This window comes from Xenopus tropicalis, chromosome 5, assembly GCF_000004195.4.
Source record: "Xenopus tropicalis strain Nigerian chromosome 5, UCB_Xtro_10.0, whole genome shotgun sequence".
Taxonomy (NCBI): domain Eukaryota; kingdom Metazoa; phylum Chordata; class Amphibia; order Anura; family Pipidae; genus Xenopus; species Xenopus tropicalis.
In genome coordinates, this window is record NC_030681.2 from 43,689,637 (window position 1) to 43,714,057 (window position 24,421).

Genomic DNA, 24,421 nt, shown 5'->3' on the forward strand with positions numbered 1-24,421 from the left:
AAGAGTGAAATATAAAGTCGGATTGCCAACAAATTTCAGGTAAGTTCACTCTGTATAAATACGTTTTGAGGAAACCATTCAATGCAGAATCACAATTATACAAATAAACATATCTGCTAATCAATAATCCAGTGTGCATTGTGGTGTGAATGCTTGTTCCATTGGTACGATGTGGATACCATGCAGTCCAGGATGCACCTGGTGGAAAGATATAGAAACGGGCTAGTGGGCTTCCATTTTCTTTTCTATAAATTAGGGAAGTTTTAGAAAAGAAAAAAAACTTAATATCTCATGGACATAAGGAAAGTTCTAAATTTAATCACTGATAATGTTCTTTCAATATTAAAGGGTTCTTGTGGGAATAAAAGTAGTTTTGCAGCCTAGAAATGTGTGTGCCACTTTTTTAAAGGATTTGGTTCAGAATAAGAAATTCTTCAGGCAGTCTAGAAAATGTATATATTCTTTTAAGAAGGGATTAAGAATTGCCATGATCTTGTCATGTCTTTTTAATACAGAAAAAATCCCTATCAACAGCAAGATCCTACTGCCTAATTTTTTTAAATAAACACATTCTTGAGTACCTGAGTACCAGAAAATATATTTCTCTATGTAAGCAACTGTATCATTTTCAAGTATTACTCAATAATTACACTATTTCACAAGACATCACACATTTTTAGTAATCAGTAAACAGATTATTCTGGGACACCTGCATGCCTCCCCACGGCCAGCCCCACATGAATACAATGCTTCCTAATGTAGGGAACTTAGTATTCCTCAGGAGGACACAGGCCATTCTGGAGTGCAAAGGCCTGAGTCTGCAGGTACTCTCAGTGGGTCAGGATGTAAAGTGGAAAAACATGAAGGATTCCATCTGTTTTTCTGCACAAGTAATGTTATTTTATTTATAAAGTCCTATGATTCCATTTTAATTTTGTTAGGGTTTTTTGGTATGCATGTTTACAGGAATTTCGATTGATTGACATCATTTCTCCCGTTCATTTATTAAAGAAACAATGGTCTAGAAGTTTTAAAACATCTTTCTACAAGATAAATGATCACAAATATTTTTGCAATAAGATAGGCCACCAGCCCAGCCTTCATGGCAGGAAAGCTCTAGAATGATTGTTCTTTCTTACATGTTGACTGCGCCCTTTTACAGTGCAGTTGGCTCTCCAAGGCTAGAGGACACAAATAATAAGAGTTGAAAGGATTATGGCCTGCTGTGGGCAGGTTGCTTGACCAAGATTCTCAATAGGGCTTTCTTTGTCCCTCCCCCCCACTTTCATAAGCTATGAGCAGCAGATTAATATGTTGAAAGGACACAATGATTTCTTTCACTGCTCAGCTATTTTCATTTAGCAGAGCAAAGACACATTGAGTCATCATATGCAGATGTCAGAAGGGAAGAACTCTGGAATCACATCTGAGTTGGCAGTCACTGTTCATTTGGCTGCAATACACATAAGCACTGTTACGGCTGTTAGATGTAATTGCTGCTATATCTTTGCAGCTCATATAATTAAAATGTCTCCAGTGCAAACAGGAATGAGCATGTCTACGCTCCATCTTCATAAACAAGTACTAAATATTACAATAAATGTTTAAAAATAGTATCACCTAACGTGCTAAGACTATAGGCTGCAAACTAATGTTGTGACTTAATATTTTGACAACTTAATATTTTGGGTTGCGTGGATACAGAAGCACCTATTAAGCACTTGGCTTTTCCTGGCCAAGTGTAGTTACAATACAAAATACAATCCATTGACAGTATTAGATCGAAGGAAACGTTGCTAGAATGTAAGCTCCTCAGAGAGGGAATACTGCTATTCAAGGTAGTGGCTTCCTGTGTTTATAGGACAGTCTGTACAGTTCTGCTGACAATTTATATCCATATATTCAAGAATTTAAAATAAAAAAGGCATTATATAAAGCAAAGTACTTGGGTGGTCACTATTAGCATCTAGATCTCTGCTTTTTTCAGTTAATAAACACAAAACAATTTTGCTCTGCATTCTAATACTTCTTGGCTTGGAATTACGCTCTAATGGAGGTGTATATCACCCTGAGTACAGTGAAACAGTGAGTGGCTCTATGTTTGCTTACTTTGGATAGTCCATCCAGTACCACACACTTTAGTAATGCCAGATAAAAGTACAAGTTGTTTAAAAGGAGAAGGACAAATTAGATTTGTTACGTCAGCAAACCATTTTTCACAACGTTATGTTAAAGTTTGAGAATTACATTTAAATAACCTTAAAAGGGAACCTAATATGCAGCTCGGGAGGTGGCAAGATTGGTATGGTGGAGTGTGTTCCCAGAGGGTGTGCTGTGTGGGGCCCAAACAAGGATTTGCCTCAAATCATAACTGGCACTGGTAAAGGGATAACATAATAACATTCGCAAAGTTTGCACCAGATCTATTAACAGGCTATCCCTTGGAAACCAAACATAAAAATCTACTATGGGTTACTAGATCTAGTGCAAGCCTTGACATTTTGATTACCTTGTACTTCTGTTGAGTGAGCACTACGGAGACATTGCCCCAAGAGTTGCTATAAACGTGCATACTGTCATATAAGCTAAGATGTTCCTGTTGAAGGAACCCTGTAGAAGTTTTAATTTCTAAAGCCAGTGAATTATGCCAAGATAGGCAGATAGGTCATTATTAGCACAACCCTGCCATGACTTCTATTCATATCATTTTATATGACAATCATTTTTAGAAAGTTTAATTTATCATAGTTTAATGATGATGGTGATTAGATGCTGTTATAATGTACATATGTGCTGTACATTACTATAAAATGCATACAAAAGACTATTATAAAATCTGACATATTAAAAGACATATTAAAAGACACAAAAGACATATTAAAAAATCTGGTGCGGATCCTAACACTGTATTGAGAGAAGAAGCACTGAATATACAGCAGCATATTTTTTCAAGCAGTACTTTTAAAAAAAATACCCTTGGAGTCAGGTTGGGGCTGATTATTGGAATCCTGCCAGTAAAAATCTTGGTGGAAATAAGCACATCAATTGGATAAACCTTTGGTGACCCTTTAGCACTGTTTGCCTAGGACAGAGAGCACTTCCAGGAGATAAAGTTATGGATTTCCCTTATAGAGAGAGGGCAAGGTGACAAACCGGTTACACCCTCTGTAACACTTATTTTTATTGGCAGTTGTTTGCTAGCTTAAGAATCTCAAAAACATGATAAAATGATCTATTCTAGGTTTTCAGACGCAAGCAAACTTGGATTGAGAGAAGCATTGTTGGAAGTAGAGTTCAAAATATTTAGCTCTTTGTTCTACAACTGCCACATCCAACTAATTTACGTATATGCCGAGTGCATGTGCTTGAGCACTAAAGGACACAAAATATATGCCCACTAGTGCTCATTCAGTAATTATTGGCGTCAGAGGCAAATGTGTGCTCTCCAGCTTTTGCCTATTCCATTCAAACTTCAGAAATATGGTGCTGCCAAATGCAAGTAACACTGTATTCACAGGGGAAGCACAGATCTTAGCACACTGGAACTGCAGAGCTGTGTCCAAGCTGCAAAGTGTGGTGCAAAAAACATGGTGGTTTGTGCTTCTGCAACCTTTAGTAGTGTTGCAATTCTATCAGGAGTCTGACCATACATGCACTGATATAATTGTCCAAAACATTGTGTAGTACAATTTTCATACCATGTGTGGGCTCCAAATTATTGTCCCAATAATTTTCACACCATGGAGATCAGTCGTTGAGTTGATTGGATAGGTTAGAAAATTTCAGTAAGATAACGATTAAATCTGTGCATGTATTGTGTATCTGACGATATCCTTGCGGGACCTACAATGCATTTCCAATATGAAATGGCCACCTTAATTAAATGACCCCTAATTAGTAACAGATTCAAACCCAAGCATTTGATCAATGGCAAAACTACCAGGAGTATCTGCCCTTTGTGGGGCCTATCAGAGATAGAGCAGTGGAAGGATGAGGTTGGATGGAGGTTGGAGGGTGTAAATGTGCACACAGGTGAAAGTCTGGATTGTTGGGGGGCCATGGAGACCCGTCTGGAGGGGCATTACAACACTGCATTAAGCTTAGGTTTGTATTTTCTTTCAAATAAAATATTTTATTGTGTCAATGGCAAAGCTTAGTAGCAAAGGAAAGCTGGATGCACCACCTAACAAAATATGTCATTGTTGGGTAGCTGTGTGGTAATGCAATTTACTATTTAGACATGACAAGACATGCATCTGGTTAGATTTTTAAACCGTCTAAGTAATTTAGAAAATTTAACAACGGGACAGCATTCAGGTGTAAAATGTAGAAAAACTAGATGTAAAAGCCAAGAAAAGCACCTGATAATAAGCACTGGAAAAAAACATAAAAGCAAGAAAACATAAAATGCAGGAAAATTATATTGAGATTTTACTGTAACCCCTTTTAAAGAACAAATGAATTTTTCCATGTGGAAAAGATGACACAGCTATGAATTCAAAACAGTAGAAAAGCATACATTAAGTGCTTACTTACAGAGCAAAATAACTGATGTTGCCCCTTACACCGAGGCCACAGTCACATACTGCAGGACTTTGGACTGCTGCAGACCCAGATGCTGTTGTGGGGCACAGGAGAGTAGAGAGCTCTGTGAGGGCACTGACTAATGGACAATTCAGTGCAAACACAGTTAATGCTTTGAGATAGAAAAAGGGCCCTATAAATGTTTTTAAAAGGGTCCACTATTTTCCACTATCCTCTGACAGACCCTGACTGCAGCTGTCTAGGGCGCTTCATGAGGCTGCAAGTTCTCTGAAACAAGGCATTTCCTAACCTACAAATACCAGCATACCCTTAATAGCCAGTCATAGCTGTAAATAAGAGGTATAAAGTGTTGGAAAGTTATTTGCTAATGGAAGGAAGAATTAGACAAAGTTCAAAGCCAAAGAAAACATGTAGTAAGTGTAATAAGCTAGGAACATGTAGGCATGTGTTATATTAGTATGTGTGACACTAAATTCACATATATAGGAGCAAGGCGATTCAGCTACCCTTGTTATATAAGATATATGGTTTCCTCACCAGCCATCCCAACATTCCATCACAGACGCCAGTCACTGCCCTACCAACTGCCGGGACAGAATCTGCCTTTTAAAAATGTGTATTAAGGAAATGTTCTGACTAGCATGAAATGTCCTTAGGAAATAAGAACAGTCTTATTAAAAAAAATACTTATGGGCAGTTTGTACAAAATGTTCTCCCTTAAAAGTGTACAAATGGTGTAATATATTAGGGTCGGCCTGACTAACCTCAAAAGCTATTAATAATTTAGCATGCATGAACTAAATGTTTAGCCCTTCTTTTTAAAGTCCAATTAAAACCCTAATATAGGTTTATCTCTGCCTGCAGTTCTTATTATTCTCACAAAATTGCACTGACTTCTGACAGCTGCAGTTCAGGTACATCAAGGATTGAACCTTTTTTTTTAGCCTTACAGGGCCATCCCCTTGCACGGGGTCCCCAACCTTTCTTACTTGAGCCACAGTCAATTGTAAAAAGACTTGCAGAACAACATAAGCATCAAAAAAGTTCATGGAGGTGCCAAATAAGGGCTAAGATTGGCTATTAGGGGCCTCTATGCACACTATCAGCTTACAGGGGGCTTTATTTGGTAGTAAATCTTGTTTTTATTCAACCAAAACTTGCCCCCAAGTCAGGAATTCAAAAATAACTCCCTGGTTTGAGGGCACTGAGAGCAACATCCAAAGGGTTGGTGAGCAATATGTTACTCACGGGGATCACTGCCCTAGCCCAACAGGAACATGATTCCTATATTAGCAAGTCAAGTATTTGACAGTTTTGAAGCCATGAGGTTGCCAAACCAGTGATCTTTGTCAAATTTCCTGACTACCAACAAGCCAACCCGTAGCCAACACTGGGATCCTAGGCCAATGATTGGGGCCTAGTGAGACCAACTGAGAGACAACAACTTTAGTTTGTGTATGTGTTCTTACACGATGGGCCCCAAACACGATTAAAGAACGGTGAAACCACTGGGGGGTTCCAAATGGCCCACAGGCTGGCTACAATCACACGTTTAGTTCTTATCAGAGGATTCACCTTTTCATTAACATGAATTATAAGGCCATTTCCAAAGTAAAAAAAAAACTGGGTCACTGGCATTCTTCCAATTTACTAACAATAAGCACAAAAAATGCAAAATATTTAATGGTATGGTGTGCATAGAATTATGCACGATGCATATTTGGCACTTTTACATAATCATCTCAGAGATTACAGTTTTAAGTAAAATATAATTTCACATGCAGGATGTCTGTTTGCATTTATATTTTGCAAGTTTCCCATTGGTGTACTTGTGTAACAGAGAGAAATATGCCAACAGAATATCATTTTTATTACTCAACAGTACATAGCTACAGTAAGGCTCCTAAATACTGAACCACAAGAACATCCGTTGTTTTACTATCCTTCCTGTAGGGTAGTACTGGGCAGGATGGTGGTTACACAAGGTATCTACCCATCCGGCGAGGAACAGTAAAACTCACAATCAAGCACAATCATTAATATTAATAGGGTTATTTAACAAGAGATGCAAAGTTTGCTACAGTTCTAATCACCTACAGCAACTATTCAGCAGGTAGCAAATACTACTGTATATCAAATCAAACATTTTTTTGGTTAGTATGGATTCTAAACCTAAGCAAAGCATGTGTCTTTTATTACATATGTGTGGGAAGTAGGAAATTAGGCTATTCCGGGCTGAAAAAAGGTTCAATAGAAATGCTAATAGTAAAAAATAAAAAAATAAAAATAATTTAGACCATCTTGAAAATTGGTTAGAATAGGTCCACCTATTAGATACAAAAAGGTTATATAAAGGTTAACGTTAACTACAGCCTAAAAGCCTTTTAAAGGGGCCCTGTCACCTACACATAAAAAGCTATATAATGTCCTTTGCAAATTAAACATGAAACCAAAATCCTTATTTTAATTAAAACCTGTTATAAACAGGTTTAGAAATCTGAGCTGTCAATCATATATTGTCTGCCCTGCTTCTATGTCTCAGTCATAGAGGTGGGGTTCTCAATTACAGTACTTTCACTTTCCATTCAGCACTTTTTGGACTCTTTACATTCCCCCTCCCTGCATGCGCATCAGGTCCCCATTCTGCCGCAAGATTTTAGGGTGACACAAAGCTTGCCTTAATATCAGTTTTCACAAAAATGGTACCTGCCTGCTTTCTGTAAATTTCAAGACAGAAGGAAACACAATTTAAATTATTTATATAGTGAAGTTAAACTTTATTTTGCTCAACTACTATGACAGAAAAGTATTTGGAATTATTTCTTAGGGTGACATGGGTGGGGGAGTGAGTTTTATGAATTCTTATGGATAGGGGGAGCAGGCGAGGGGAGAGAGGAGAGAACTGCACAGACTCTGGCCCAAGGAATGAAGGATTTTCCTGAGAGAGGAAGTCAGATACCCTAAGAACATGTTTACAAAAAAGGAGACAAGAAATAGAGCAGTGCAGCGTTTCTGTGAGTGCTTATAGCTGTATTTACAAAGACCTTTCTGATAAAGCTTACTTTTTAACTTTTCCTTCTCCATTAAAGATCTTCTGTTTTTAAGTCAAAAGAACCAGAAGAGAAAATAGTCCCCCCCCTCCAGTAATAAAATTGGCATTGTATTCCATTAATCTGCAGTATTCATAGAAGTGAAATTCTGAGAAAATTACATGCAATTTAATTTCAAGGCAAATTATTTTTATCCTTAAACGCTAAAGGCAGATCTCATTTCTCATTGTAACTACTCCCTCTAAATTGGACCAATTCTTCGCTGTGCCAAATGTTCCAATATAATTCACAAATGTTACAAATAAAATACTCAAGTCTGTTTAGCTCCTGCATCTTTATATATGTTTTACCTTGTGTTTGGCCTGTTTCTGTACCTGTCACCCTAAAAAATGATTCCAAATGTTTTTCTATTGTTTTTGGCAGCTAAAATAATCTTCTTTTACACTATATTAGTAATAGAAATCTTGGTTCCTTCAGGCTTATAATTACACAGTCACAGCAAGCAGGCAGGTGCCATTTTGTGGGCACTGTTATTAAGGAAAGTTTGCATCACCCCAAAATCTTGTCTTTGTGCCAGGATGGGGGACCTCATGACCATGCCCATGCACCGGCTACACAGTTAGATGGTGGGGGAAAGTAAGTGCTGAATGGAAGGTTAAAGTTATTGTCTGCCCCACCTCTATGCCTGATAGGCATAGATTCGGGGCAGGCAATATATGATTGACAGCTGGGATTTTTAAATGCCTTTATAATGGGTTTGAATGTGTTAATATAAAAATGAATTTGGGTTTCATGTTTAATTTGAAAAGGACTTTTATTTAACAGCCTTTTATGTCTTGGTGTCAGGTCCACTTTAATATTTTATATAGGATATTATATTGTCACCCATATGGACCTGGGGGAGAACAAATGTGTCATCCCTAGGGTCGCTGTTTGGGTTGCCGCCTAAACCAAGGGGTGGTGAGGCAGGTGACAATGGAACCAAGGGGTGGTGAGGCAAGTGACAATGGAACCAAGGGTGGTGAGGCAGGTGACAATGGAACCAAGGGGTGGTGAGGCAGGTGACAATGGAACCAAGGGGTGGTGAGGCAGGTGACAATGGAACCAAGGGGTGGTGAGGCAGCTGACAATGGAAACAAGGGGTGGTGAGGCAGGTGACAATGGAACCAAGGGGTGGTGAGGCAGCTGACAATGGAACCAAGGGGTGGTGAAGCAGGTGACAATGGAACCAAGGGGTGGTGAGGCAGGTGAAAATGGAGATGGAAACAACGACAAAAATCTTTGTCTCTTATAGGTCCATGCAATTTAGTCAACATCAACTAGTGCCTTTCAAGCAACAGCTAAAGATCCTTGAATGGTAAAAGGTTGACAAAAATAAGCTATAAAATCAGGACACGTAATGTAAGATGAATTACTATTTTAGCTTTGCCCACATCTTTCAAATAAAAAAAGATCTGGAGAGACAAAATGTATAGTCCCTGCTAAACCTTCCTTTACTTCAATTTCTTCACATCATGATCTGTCTCATGGATCCCATATATACCTATTTAAGTGGTTTACCGAATGATTATTTTACTTCTTCTTTATACACCTCAGAAATATAAACCTTTGGGGGTCTTTTTATGTATACTAAAATCTGCTTAGGTATTTTTCCGGTTCCCTTTGTTCTTTTCAAACACACTTGGGAAACAATAATGAACTGACCCTGATTTCCTGCTCAGAGGAACAGTTGTTGCCTTACCCTTTTAGCTATGGGCGTTGGTAGATTATCGAAGTAATCAAGTAAAAGGTTTACATTTTTTCCTGCAGTGAACCATAGTAAGTAAGCTGGGGACATTAAAGGATCAGTAGCCCCAAAAATAAAAATACTGAATCGTACCTGAGAAACAGGGGTCATTTACAACCCAGGGGGCCCAAGTGCAAAAGCACTAAGGGGTGCAAGAACATGCTCTTTCAACAGCATTTGCAAAGGGTTGTTGCTCTCTGCAGAGAGCAGCATCTGATGGTAAGGCCCAGCTCTGCCCCTACCACCTATGGCAGATGGTAATTACATAGTCCAGATGCAGGCTGCGCCTCCTCCCACAGGTATGGAGCAGAAAGGGGTGGATGTCTATGTGCTTCTCGCCACCCCTATAGAATCAAGCACGGCCTAACGCAGGGTTCATGTGATTTTAGGCACAATACACAGGTCTCTGCGTTCTGTGGCTATTTGCACAATGCTCCAAGCAGTGGGCAAATTGCAAAAAATGGCTGATTGTGGCTTATTTTCTTTTATTTTGCACACTGTGTGAGGCGTTGTGCCCTATTATTTATTTTTTTTTAAGCAGAAGTCCTGCTTTTTAATAGTATGTTGTGTTTGGCCATCCTATTTGTTGTCTAAGCTGAGCCCCACCCAGTTCAGTGGAACTTTAGATAATGCATACAGTTGAATGCAAAAGTATGGGTGTACAACTGCATATTTAGTTAATTTTGGAAGTGAAAAGGAAACTACTACTGCGGGAGTCTGTATGTTACTAAAAAAAACATGTTACATTTTACTTCACCAACCTTAAAACACACAAACAATGAAAATAGTCAATGTGGCAAAAGTTTGGACGCCCTAGTAAGTCAGTATTTAGTAACTCCCCTCTTTGGCACAGATCACAGCTTGTAAACACCTTATGTAGTCAGTTAAGTCGTTTAGTTCTTTTAGTACAGACTTGCACAATCTTCCTTGTAGATCCCTTTTAATTCCGAGATCTTCTTGGGTTCTCTTGGATGTTTAAATGAGAACCAAACCCTTCTACGTACAAAAGCCCCCCTCAACTGCCATCCACAGCCCCCCCCCCTTAACCTCTCTCTCACTGCACAGTCAGCAAAGAGACGTGAATGTCCTGCATTTTTATCTCAGATTTTCAGATAGGTGCACTTTTCTTTGATATAGGTAAATGAGAGATGAGTGGGGCCTAAGGAGGGCAGTGGAGGGGGGGTTACTTCTACTTTAAGAACTAAATGATGTTTAAATCAGGGGACTGTGAAGGTCATTCAGAAACCTTCAACATGCTTTTCCTCAAGTAGCTCATAGAGGCATTTGAGTTGTGTTTTTTGGGGTACACTTTTCTTCAAGTAGTTCATGGTAGCTTTTGAGGTATGTTTAGTGACCAGGGGGCCCATTCATTTAAGTACGATGGCCACAATTACAAAAAATTAGAACTTTTCGTACTGTTAATGATACTATCGTTAAAAAGGTACGACTTTTTTGTGATACATTCGTTATTCCACAAAAAAGTTGTACTTTCCATACTTTGCGCAATGACAACGAATGTTTTGTAATTCATTCAAGCTTTGGTATCGTGACTATCTTTTGGCCAGGTTGGATCTGCAGAGTGCCATTGAGCCCTATGGGAGACTTTCCTTGGGCCAGGTTGGAGCTGCAAAGTGCCATTGAGTCCTATGGGAGGCTTCCAAAATCATGCATTGAAGTTTCAAAGTCAGAAAGGTTTTCGCACCGTTTACCATCGTTTAGATACGAAAATTTAGCATCTTTAGGATCACAACCACAATATTTTCATACAACCACGACACAAATTTGTGCGTAATTTGCACACATCAGAAATTATCATGGTTGCTCCAAATTTTTTCCAATCGTACTTAACAATCCCAAATTTGTGCTTTGATAAATATGCCCCCAAGTGTTTCAAACTGTCCAGTACTGGTCACATTTGTCAAGTAGGTAGCAGATAAATTCTGTGCATTTGCCAGCACATAGAACACTGGGCTGCAGCAGCCCAATGTAGTGCAATGAGGCTTGCTAATTTTCAACAATCGGGTTCACCAACAAGGAAACCAGATAAGCAACTCTGGTGAGCACCACCAAGGTGCTTGTACTGATGAGCATTTCTTTCTGCGCTTCCCTGCGGTGCATTCTCCTGCATTCCAATGAAGAGAAGTGTAGAAACAAACGCATGCCAGGCTCAAAAGGCTGTGTCCCTTAACAGGTTTCTGGATAACAGATACCTGTACCAAGAAATGCACTCTGGGCAATACTGTGGATGGTTTAGATCCCCTTTAGCATCAAGAATAGGGTACTGTCAAACTACCTGGAAAAGGCAAATCAGTCAAAAACAAATAATGTTTGTTTAAACTGGACGCTACAGGAAATTTAATTGCTGTATTTAAACGTTTTTTGGGATATATGATTCCTGGAAAATAAGCCACATACTTTCATACAAATGACAAATTTTTATTTTATAAATGAAATGCTACATAAAGTATATACACATCCCTAAACTGGAATGTGCACGTATAAACACTGTGCAGTTTGTAAGAAGGTCTCCATGTTTATTCATAAGTAAATTCTCTGATCATTTGGCTCCCCCACAAGAAGCACTTTAAGATCAAGCCAGAAAAGTGTCAGTGCTGCTTAACCCAGACTTCCTTGCAATATGTCAGTGCAGGGGGACAAAACATCCTTTCTCATGCAATAAATGAGCATTCTTCACACAGCAAGCTTATCTTTTCTTCTCGTGTGTTAGGAATGTCAAGTGCCTGCCATTATTTCCTTTAAGAAGTACAGCAATTTTTGCCGGCTAAATGCTATTGTTGTCATGACATGACATAACTGCAAGCTCAGCTAAATTATTTTGTTTTTAGTAATATGTAAGAGACTATAGCGCATAAATCAAAAGCAATCCCAAGAATGCTGCATATTGTTACTGACTTTAGCCAGGCCCATAAACAAAATGTTTCAGGCATTCCATACATTGTATAATTGCGCTCAGTGCCACTGCCATCACATCCTGTTACAATTTTTTGTGCAAGTGCATCTATTAAACAATGAAGCAACCACTTCCGGGGTTCTACCAGTGGCCTTCTTCAAAAAACACAGCGAACTAGCGCCTAAAAAATTGGGTACTGAGCCCAAAATATATTTGCACAGTGCACTTCTCAATCGGCACTAAAAAATACTAGGACTATACTATTGAAAAGAATGTGTTAATTTTGTACAGTGCTGCTTTAGTAAATAAACTCTAGGGGGCATATTTATTATGCTGTGTAAAAAACGGCGAGAAAATTCCCACACATCGCCAGGCTTCGCTGTGTAAAAATGTCGTAAAATCGGCGTGCGTTTTTGTGCATTTTTTCTTCCAACGGAACTTATGGAAAATAACGGCGTAATATCCGGCATTCAGATGGCGATCTTTTCCATTTATTTTACACAGCTTTTTACACAGCATAATAAATACGCCCCAAGGTGTGCATGGTAGAAGTAGAGCAGTAGGGTATTACAAACAGATGATCTGTTGCATTTAGCTTTGTTTGTCTTACTGCAAGGCCCAAGCACTTTTTTAATCCATAAGTGGTCTTGGTAAGGCTAGCATTTCTGTAGGGCACACCCCTTGGGGCAATTAATTGGCCAGTGCATAGTTGCAGAATGCATGCAAAACTTACTGTCCAAAACCTGCCACAATGACTAGCACTCCCATACAGCTCCTGAAGGGATTCCTCTGGGGGGGTTGTGGCTGGGGTTGGGGGGGCTGGCTGGGGGGTTGTGGCTGGGGTTGGGGGGGTTGTGGCTGGGGTTGGGGGGGCTGTGGCTGGGGGGGTTGTGGCTGGGGTTGGGGGGGCTGGGGTTGGTGTTGGGGTTGTTGGGGGGGGGCTGGGGGGGCTGGGGTTGTTGGGGGGGGGTGGGGGGCCACCAATATTTATTATTTATTTTTTATTTATATACCGTCAAATACCGTGATACCGATATAATTTTGAAAAATACCGTGATATAAATTTTTGGTCATACCGCCCAGCTCTACTCCCCATCTTCTTTTTTGCTGATTCACTGCACATGCTCTGTGCTGCTGTCAGTTACTGAGCTTAGGTAGAGACTCACAATATACTGCATATACAGAATACAAAAGTCCCAATACAACACTAATTAGTTTTCAGATTCACATTACACAGCAGCTCAAAAACCAGTCAAATTTGTTTAGAAGCTTAGCTTCTCCACAGAGCACACTGAGCATGTACAGTGTCACTGACACTTGTAACAGAAATGCTGAAACTTTGGGTTACCACAGTAAGTATATAAAATACAGCATTTCTACCTATTGTTGTTTATAAAGGGGTGGTTCACCTTTATTACAGTTTGGAAAAATAAAGAGATAATGGTTAATTAGATAATATTTGCAATTTGATTCCATCTGGAAACGTAGGACTGCATAAAGTCTGTTCACTCTGCCAGCCAGGGGACTCAAAGCACAGGGAATCGAAGGCAACACTTGCTACTGCCCATGCCCCTATTTTTGTTGTTTCTGCTACTCATTGATGATTAAAATGCAACTGAGTGGAGCATATGCATGAGCGATCAATACCTGCGCTTCAAACCCCCACTCTACATGACATGGGCAGGACAGAACCTTAGCCAGGGTGTCGGTGGTCATCCTGGCTTGGGCAGAGAGCAGAAATACAGCTATAAGCACTCACAGAAAGGCTGTATTGAGTCCTCTATCAAAATAAACACAGGAATTTTTGTCTTCTTTTGTGTACACATGTACTTCGGTATCAGACTTCCTCTCAGAAAAATCCTTCATTCCCGAGCCAAGTCTGCACAGCATTCTCCTCTCTCCTGCTCCCCCTCACATAAGAATTTATAAGAATTCACTCCCCCTCCCATCAGAATGTGTGATCTGGGCTACTAGCCCCTAGAGCTGAAACAAGGAAGCTAGGGTGACCAAGCTAAAATGGCAGCTGCTATCTTAAACAAACGGTGGGAGCTTCTAGGGCTGTTTATTCAGGTATAGTAAAGCTTTCAGCAGAATAAATATAGTGTTCTAGCTTGCACTAATGTGGTTTATCTATTGGCTGCAAAATGCCAAAATGCCTTTCCGTCTCCTTTAAATGACCATTTCCCTTTATATTTAGAAACTGTAATAAAGGAGAACACCCCTTTAAGGTTCAGTTCTCCTTTAATGACTAATTCAAAGACAGATCCACAAAGTTTGAAAAAACAATGGATCCCAATCAACCCATCAACTGTCACATTTTGATGAAACTGCAAAATATTACAGAAACTATTAGAGGGTGATAAGTACACTTTAAGTGGAGCAAGTAAATCAGCCCTGTGTCACCTCTGAGCTACTGTCAGCATCTTCATGTTTATATTGCCATGGAACATCTCATGTCTCTTAATAGTGGAATCCCTTGATAACTTCAAATGTCAATATAATTTACATGTATGGCTAAAATGAATTTGCTAATTTAAAATGAAATGCTAATTTAAGAGGCACATAATATTTGCAACTAGGCAGGTTGCCACTCTTTATACTTGGTTTAACAAAGTTTTGGACTGTTTGGTAGTTTAACATATTTCAATATCTTACACAGTTTCCTATGTGGAACACAGTGGCTTTACTACACTAATTCCATTACACTGAGCAGTATGAGTAGTTACACATTTTGCTCTCTTGTTCATATAGAAAAGATCTTTCTTTGTTGGGATGAATAAATCCTTTCTGTCCAGACTACTGACTCCAGTAAAGTCTGATCTTTCCCAGATGGCCTATAGCCTCCCGCAAAAATTCTCATTGTAATTAGTCTATACAAGTAGTTCATTTTCTATTTAAGATATTGTCACTTTTATAGGCCAGGCAGTACATCTGAAATACTAATGAGAGACATACATCAGCAGCGCAACGCAATTTGGCCATCTCAGTCCTTGTGCACAACAATGTCTGCAATAACCTTGCTAATCAGCATGATATTGCTTACATATATATATATATATATATATATAATAGAAAGAGTGTCGCACACACAGGGACTTGATACAAAAGAAAAAGTGTTTTTATTGAAAAAAATCCAACATTTCGAGCACAACCAGTGTTCTTCCTCAGGGACAAACCACTTTTTTCACTTTTTTCAATAAAAACACTTTTTCTTTTGTATCAAGTCCCTGTGTGTGTGGCACTCTTTCTATTATATTTTTGTTTTTGACCTGCACCAAGGGCATTTGGCCTTGTATAGGGTGTGCTCCTCTCTGTGCACTATATATGTATCCTTTTGGAGTGCTGGGGAGTCAAGGAAGTATAAAGGGACCTTTGCGGCAATTTGAAAATATGTTTATGTTAGGGCATACTCAAAGTTTAGGTGGGCCCTAAACTCCTAAAATGATTTTGCCACAGAACCAAGCAATTTCCACTTAACCTACTGGATCTGGTATGTGTCAAATCCTCAAAATGTATTCAATACAGGAAATACAGCTTAGGAAAGAACCATTTGTTCAAGTGAAAGCTAACAATAACATTTTATTATTTTCTTTATTACAGACATTCTATAAGAGTCAGGACCCAAAAAGGGAGTCCCAGGCTCTTTGGGGTCAGCTTCCACGATTTAATTTGCTGCAGTAAAATTTCAATTGTAATTTAATGGCCATGCAATTCATTCTCAACTAAATCTTGGGTTGCAAACTTAATGCTAAAGATAATCAGTGGAAACACTAGTTGAATGTCAACAGCACATTCAGTGGCTGTAGGATTTATTCCTATAATCCTACATTTGTAATTTATGAATAAAATATTAAGAATAATGTTTCAGTTATTATGCGTATTGACAAACATATTTCTAGTCTAATTTCCAGGTTCCCACAAAAACTGCTAATAAGTTTAAAAAGTAAATGTTATGTAAAAATGTGTAATTAAAAGTTTAGAATTCACCAAAGTTTTTTTCTCACCAATTTCAGTCAAGAGTGCAATTTCCTACTCTTCTCCATATTTAGGAACTTTTGTAGAACATTTTGTCAGCTTTTTCATAAAAGAGCATTATGAATATTATTCATTAAGAAGGATCCGGTAAGAACTATTCTTTTCAACTGGAGGCTTGTTTAAAACTATAATGAGAAAATAGTTTTTCTTTTATCTTTGTGAGGGTGAAAAATCCCATCATTGTTGCAATTACAAATAAAGTCTTCCCTGTACTGGAGGAATCTGGAATAAGGAATAATTTTTTCCCCTTTTGAAGTGACTCTGTGTGATGGTCCAGTGAAGCGGCTGGGGACGCCTGCAGCCTCTTCCTCCTCCAGCTCGTGATTCTGATGCGAGGGTCAAACTCATGCATGTGATGTCATTGCACTTGGTGCAAAATTTTAATATTTAAAGGTGCCTACTCCCATTTTTTTTAATCACCAAAGGTAGGTCTATCCTGTATAGTTCCTGGGTGTACTTCTTGTCTGTTCTAGTGTTCCTGACCCTTGCCTGTCCTCTGACCATTGCTGTTTCACTGCCTGAACCAAACTTTTGCCTGGTTGAGACCACACTCCTGGATTCCGATTTGTTTTGGTTTCGACCTGTGCCTGTTTTCGATTATGCTCAGTTCTTTTTCTGTTCCAAAGCTAATATCATGAAAATTGAATGGAAAAATGACGTAACTTGCAAAAGTGCTAAGAAGACAAAATGTACATTAAGTTATTTGGTTGGGTACATTTGCCCTTTAGGGCAGGGGTACACGGGGAGATTAGTAGCCCAGCGACAAATCTTCGTTGTCGCGGGCGAGTAATCTCCCCGCAATGCGTGACTGCGATGTCCCGCATTCGCCCAAAGTTTCCTCTTAAGGCAACTTTGTGCAACTGTGGGACATTGCAGCGATGCCTATGCCATCCCACCTGCGATTTACATTCTAGCCAATGGTATGGCATTGCGGGGAGATTAGTAGTGTACCCCTGCTCTTAGTAATGGTATGCTAAGTAGTCCAAAAGAGACATTTTAAGAACCACTGCCTAAGGATTATTGTGTAAATCAAGTATTGATACTCAAATATCAAGTATTGATAGTCAAATATTGATAAAAATGTTTATCTACAAACCTACTCAGTATCTTGGTAGTCTTGGTATATACAGTACAATAATAGCATTAAACATATATTTATGTTTATGACATGACGGAAAGGCTCACTACCTAGCTACTAAACCCTATGCTGTGGCCTTTTTTCTTCTATAAGTCTCTTTTTACTGACTTGGCCACAAGTTTTATTTTGCTTCTAATTCTAAGAAATCAAACTCAGCAAGTAGTTTCCTATCTGTAAGTCAAGCCAAAAATGTTATTTCTGTCAATCACATCCCTTCCCACACATTATTTACAAACGATATGGATCTGAGTTAACATATATTTATCAAAGGTGAAAGTAGTCTGGAGCTCTCAGTGTCCCTTCTGTTTTACAATGTAAGCTATCTTAGACAGGATTTCCTCACACTACAGTCTCATTTTTAAATATATACTTTGGTTGTGTGTTTTCATGAGAACTCCTTGTTTTTCCTTGCCACTATTGTTTCCACATAATTAGTTTAGAGGCACCGCCATATTAAAACAACAGCAAAAAGGAGTTTTAGTTTTTCAAACAGAACTGAAATTCAAAGCTGAGGAAATGCATAATTTGCACCTTTAAGGCTATATACACTCCATATGGGCAGAAAAATTACTTCAAATGACAGTTCATAAAAGTTGTACTTAAAAATATAATAATGTCATTTAAATCATATATGCAAGCCTAAAAAACAAAAAAAAACAAAAGCACTGAGAATTAAACCTGCCCAGAAAAAAATAAATGATTACACTGTTATCTGTCTGGGCTTCATCACTATTTGGTAACACACACAATAAAATAATAAGATGTTTGCTTTCTAATGCAGACACTGCATCATGCCAACATTTGGTCTGAAAAACATGTTGACTCAGCCTAAGTTGGAAGCTACAGTATATTCAAATGTGGAGCACACAATTTTCTTTCCCCATATCCATACATTACATACAATCTTTGTGCATGCCCCATATTCCAAAAAAAAACATACTGGTTGCTTAAATGGCTCCTAACTGTATTTGTGGATAAGTGAATGAGTCAACATTTGCTTTGTTAGGGTGAAGACACACAAAGCTATTCGTAGCAGCTACTTGTCACAGCTACAAAAACAGACAAGGCTGATAATTTACTGATAATTGTTTCTATGTGTTTTAGCAGAGGCATTTCTCAGTATTGTCTATGGCCGGGTATTTTCTGGCATTTTTTAGCTGTAACAAGTAGGTGCTACTAAGTAGCTCCATATATTTTCACCCTTAAAGATGAAAAAACTAATATTCACACAAAACTCACTCTATGAAATGTTCTTAACACCCATTGTTGCCAAAATAAGAACCCTGTGATAAACATCTTTGTGAAAAAGCATCTTGAGCAACTGCTAAAGAACATGGTCTGTTTCAGTATTTCCTGTGGTTGAGATCATCCGGTCTAATTGCCAAATGAGGAAGCGATCGCTGCTACCCCGGGCTGGTGCTGTTCTCTCTGAGCAGGGGGACCAGCCCGGGGTAAAAGATAGGCGATTAAAGTCTCTTGGGGGTGCCTAACATTTTGGCACCCCCAAGTGACTTTGCCTTTCTTTCTCCTTTAAGTAGGGGACAGCAGGAAGACTCAGGGTTATGGCAGAACTGGAATTTTGAGTGACAAAGTTATCTCAGAACAGCAGGCAAAACACCAGATAAACCACATGCCTTATGGCCATGGTCATGTTTTCTCTTGGCAAATTTTTCCAAGAAAAGAATACTGCGTATTGTCCAAAAGTGGCTAATAATGGAATGATTAAGGCCCATGCAGGTGTCACCTCATAAGGAAACACTAGAAAAGATTAATTAAAATAATGGGCATAGTTTACTGTACCAACCATTGCCTTCTCATTACCCTGCGCCTTCTTGACTACAAGAATTCTAGTCTAATCTCAGAAAAAAATCTCTTTCACAGTAAGGTGCTGCTAACAGCTTCAGCCCTGTCTCTGGGTCCTCTATCTTGAAGAAGTCTCCACATAATGAGAGTGAAAATATGACTTTAAATATCAAGTGTTTCCTACTTTAAGGGGCACATTTATGAACGCGAGCCTTCGGACTCGAGCATTCGTATCCCAAAACCACTCAAGAGTTCCCAAACCCTCAAATGGTTTCTTCATCCAAATAGCCTGATTCGTGCAAATCGTGCAAAAAATTGGTCTTTTCCCCGACCAAAAAGTAAAAAGCACGGCAGGTTTTAGGTGGCAAGCTTTTTATTTTTTGTTTGAAGAAATGAAAAACCCAATTCCCGAGCATAAAATAAAGTATACATTTTCTTGATTCTGTAGTCCTCCAGTTAAGGGCCTAATGAGACATATGCGCAAATGACAGAATGGCAGATGAATAAGAAACAAACTTAACATAAAGGTATATCCCAGCACCCTGAAAGCATTTAAGAAAAAAAAAAACAGAGGAAAACAGGGACCAAAGATGCGTCTGTTCTGCCACTCAGCTCTAACAACCTTCTTCATATTTACCATGGAGCATCATTCTGTATTCTTAAAATCCACAGATACCCATATCTGACCATAGAAATCTCAGTACTCACCACTATGCTGGACAAAAGCAACGTACACCACAAAGAAGAGTAGAATGTATTGCATTTTCCATTTCCAATGACTGCACCACAATCCACTTATCTGGAATATCCTGTTAAGAAAGAAAACTTCATTTACATGTATGTAAGAAAATCAGATACATTAATATGCTTTTCTTAATGGAAATTTTGATTCTAAAGTGTGTTTATGTTCCATGCAGTTTCCCCAAACTGTAACCGTATTGTGCCTAACTACATGACCTCATTCTTATCTCATCCTATGATTAAAATCCAAGTCCCATAAGCACCAGAAACAAGCCCTGAAAATCATACCCAATCCCTAAAATCCTAACTGTAGACCATTTGTCAGGTTTTACCCCTCCCCCCGCTAAAAACTACAAATGGTGTACACCAAAGAAGAACACAGTTCCGTGTAAACTCAAAACACTGTATTATTATGGAGGGATAATTAACATTTCTGCAGAAGGTACTCTACAAACTACAATAAAATAATTGATTTATCCATGTAATCAACACAAATTACATGTTAGAACACTGTCCTATACAACGTACTGAGAAAAAAAACATATTTTTTTCCATTAAAAGGATGAACATTAAAAGAGAGTCCTGATTGGTTCATGCGCACTTGGGCTCTGCTGGGGTAGAATACAGATTGGCCTTGTCAAGACAGTGTAGGACAAGTGAAGAAATACAGGAATATGAATCCAGAGTACTATAACATCCCCATGGCACTCAAATTGAAAGTTGTAGAGTCTTAGCCTTTAATTAGAGGTATTTTGATTCGTCCTAAAAACAATTTCACGCTTTTGCAGACATATGGACCTATAATGGAAATTTTTACGATAACCAGAAAAATGCTATGATGCTGTCTAGAACCTCATAACCCCCCCTCAGTTAAATTCTGGGAGCTTCTTATCTGCCATATCCCCAGACCATCTACTACTGATTCACTGAACTTTCTCATTTATTATATTATTTTCAGTCTTTTATCAACCCACTTGTTAAAGCCATCCTTATCTATAATGATCCTCCTTCCTTGGTACCATATTTTAGAAATCAATAGTGTTTGTACTGTAATGTGGATTATCTTGTGATTTTTTTGTAATGACTCCAGGCTGCAATAAAATGGTTATGGTTAAAGACTACTGACAGGTAAAGCAAAATAAATTTCTACTTATTCAAATTTCTACCTGGTCATAAAGCATATTTATCAGTGCATTCCATTAAAGGCATGGTTATTCCACAAAATATTCTATGCTTGGCTTTGTCTACAGTGGAATGCATACGCTAAGCATAGTAATATGTTGTCTCGCTGTCCAGCTTTTTAGCAACTTAGGGGAGTCTGCCATTCCTCTGCCTACGACGCATATGACCTTGTTCTCTTGGCCAATGAATGCACCAGTGTGGGCGCTCTGGCGATGCTTTACATTCACACACTGAACCATTCACTGCTTGTTGACTTGTATCCGACAGTTAACACATTTCTGTGTTTATCAGCAGCTATTTGGGGTATATGAATGGTCCGCGGAACTAAACTATTTGCAGATTCTAAGACAAAGCAGAGCAGAATTTTTTCTATAGTACTATAGTTTTTGATGCATTTAGCTTTTTTTTAGCAGCTCTTCAGTTTGCGATTTCAGCAGCTATTTGGTTGCTAGGGTCCAACTTACCCTAGTAACCAGGAAGCAGTTTGAATGAGAGACTGGCAGATGAATAGGACAGGGACAGAATTGAAAGATAAGGAAAATAACTATAACACAAAAAATTGCAGCCTCCCAAACCAATAGATTTTGGCTGCAGGGGTCAGTGGCCTCCAACTCATAGGCGGCATATTCAATTATAAGCTGGAAAAGGGCAGGATACAGAGAATAAATAATTCTAAAACTATAAAAAATGAAAACCAAGTAATAAGTTGTTAAGACTAGGACATTCTATAATTTAAAGGTAACTACCCCTTTAATTGAGAAGTAGTATTCCTTTTCCATTTTCCAATTTAAGTGGGGGAAAACGAGCAGATACTTGTAAATATACTTTATTCTATAATCAAGAGATGTATTTAAATGTATATATATAGTTCATCACTCTACTGTAGAAAATGATTAGAATTGTAAAGTGTAAAACTGTAGTTCCAGTAACCCAGATCAAAAAAGGTATGAAGCAGCATTCTGTATCTGGAGCTCAATCTCTAACTGAAACTCATCGGATCATTCTCATCATTTTATACTAAACATTAATAAATATTTTTCTAAAAGGCTGAATATTTGCTTTCTTCAGTTGCGTTCTTTAGAAAGCAGTTCTACCAAGTGCCAAAGAAGATGTAGCCAAGTAGCTAATGCACAGTTCTATCATTGGACTGGCACTGGTTCTTGTGACGCAGGAGATAATAGATTCTGTGAGAGCAAACAGTGCTTGCTATTCACTTATGCGGCAAAGACAAAATTGCAAGTTGCTCATGAAAGGAGTCATACATCTAAGGTCTCCAGTTGTGGTGCCAACTAGACTCACAGCTGTGTATGTTATGCTCATCACAAATCATACTTACACTGTGTTGTTATTTTAAAGCAGTATTTCAGGTTTTGTGCATCTTCCTTAGAGTCAACAGGTAGCAGTCAATAGCAGAGCCAAACTCGTTGCTTACTTCTAAATACCACACACTTGATCCTTGATATTGCGCCACATCGCCATACCTTAGCAAATGTATTGAATCTAGTGACTGGCATGATACTGCTGTCTGCTGGAGTTACAAATTTTGATCTGTGTGCTGCAGCTCCAGTTGTAAAAAAAAAGTATGTCTATTGTTGCTGTGGGTGACAGTAGACCACCAAACTGTGGAATGCTGGTAAAATAGGGTGATGTTTATTTACTTATAGGTTATATGCATGTTTCATGAATTTAGAAGGCGTGATTACAGGATGCTGCATCCCATATATCAGATTCTAGTAAAAAAAAAATGTCCCAGACTTCCCAGAAAATTCTAGTTGGCTGATACAAAGAAGATTTCTATGAATACTGTGATTCCTCCCTTCACCTTCCCTGCCTGATTAACCCAAAATGCGCAGCAGGAACTTATCATTTTATGACAAAAGCCACAAAATCTAGCCAACATGAATAATATAACAAAAACATTAGTTCCAGATGGCAAATTTGAAACACCTGACATGACTTGAATTAATGTAAAGCCCACCCTGCTTGAAAACCAAATATATTACAGCACCGGGGCAAACCCTTACAGCACACATTCCAGGGAGAATCCTAGAGAGAGAACACAGACCCGCAGCATCCAACTTCTTAGTCACATGGTGGCAAACTCGCATCAGGACTGGGGAGTGAGCAGCAGGTTGTCTCTCTGTGCTTCAATACATGACTGGGGCAAGTCAGCCTGATACAGAATATGTTATAATACAGAGACATTATTATTACATACACTGATGATAGATTTTGGAAATATTCATACAAACCAGACTTGTACAAGGGGAACAGGAATCTGGGAATTAAGTGGGGCATCATAGTGAACTAGTAATTGGGGGAAAGTATGTGGGGAAACATTATTCAGCACCTGTCTAAAGCATTGGTTTGTTAATCATTTCAATTCCTAGCTAAAATATAAAGCCGTATAATTAACCAAGTTTAATGAATCAGTAAATAAGAATGGGATTTTGTGGTAACTGATGAATGCTAAGTCTGTATATAAGAGACACCTACAGCCCTTGCCAATAAAGGTTTTCATTAGTTTTAGGGCACAGGGCTGCTTTATTGTATCCCATATAGAGCAGTCATAACATAATCAACCCCCTTACTAAAACCCCCTCACTTACTATTTTGTTTTACTAACGGGTCTCTTTCTGCACCAATGAAGTAGATTGCCTTTACTTAAAGGTCCCTTAGGGTACATGTGCTGTCCTTAAAGGAGACATATTGGATAAATGGGGAAAAACCCTAATTTTGTAGCCAATTATGAATAATATACAGTGCTGGTTTCACTTTGTGCTAAAAATTAATCCTCTCTGTAAAAACGGCCCCTTTATTGGAGCTCCCTATAGATCGTATCACTTCTCCCTCCAGTGTGAAATGAGGGGTGGGCGTGTCCGAACTGTCCCTGCCAGAAGCACAGTAGGAGGGGGAGAGCCAATCACAGCCCTGCAGTCACTCAAGCACAAACAGGCTTCAGTTCCCTATCAGGTCAGCCTAGCTGCTGATTGGTTCCTATCCTACAGTGCAGTGTACGGAGGGCCGCCGGCTCCCCAGCTCATCCAGAGAATTCAGCCAGCAGAAAGTGGCACAGATGGACGGGACTAGTGGGGTTTTTGTGGAATTTCTCAATAAAACAGTCTGAAACACAACTTTTTAAGCACAATCCTTCTATATTTAGAGGCGTATAATTCACTGGTACATTCTTAATTTTTATAGGATATGTCTCCTTTAAAGTATCATGAATT

The 24,421-nt window shown here is 38.7% G+C and overlaps 1 protein-coding gene across 8 annotated transcripts in view; it reads right to left on the reverse strand.

The window, feature by feature from the left end:
* The window catches only part of adgrg6 (adhesion G protein-coupled receptor G6), a 99,646-nt gene that overhangs the window by 67,852 nt on the left and 7,373 nt on the right, over positions 1 to 24,421 (reverse strand). For all 8 annotated transcript variants that reach the window (XM_031902012.1, XM_031902011.1, XM_031902015.1 and 5 more), the window contains exon 2: positions 19,977 to 20,077. In XM_031902012.1, coding sequence (XP_031757872.1) covers positions 19,977 to 20,077 — 101 coding nt within the window. The remainder of the gene's footprint in view (positions 1 to 19,976; positions 20,078 to 24,421) is intronic.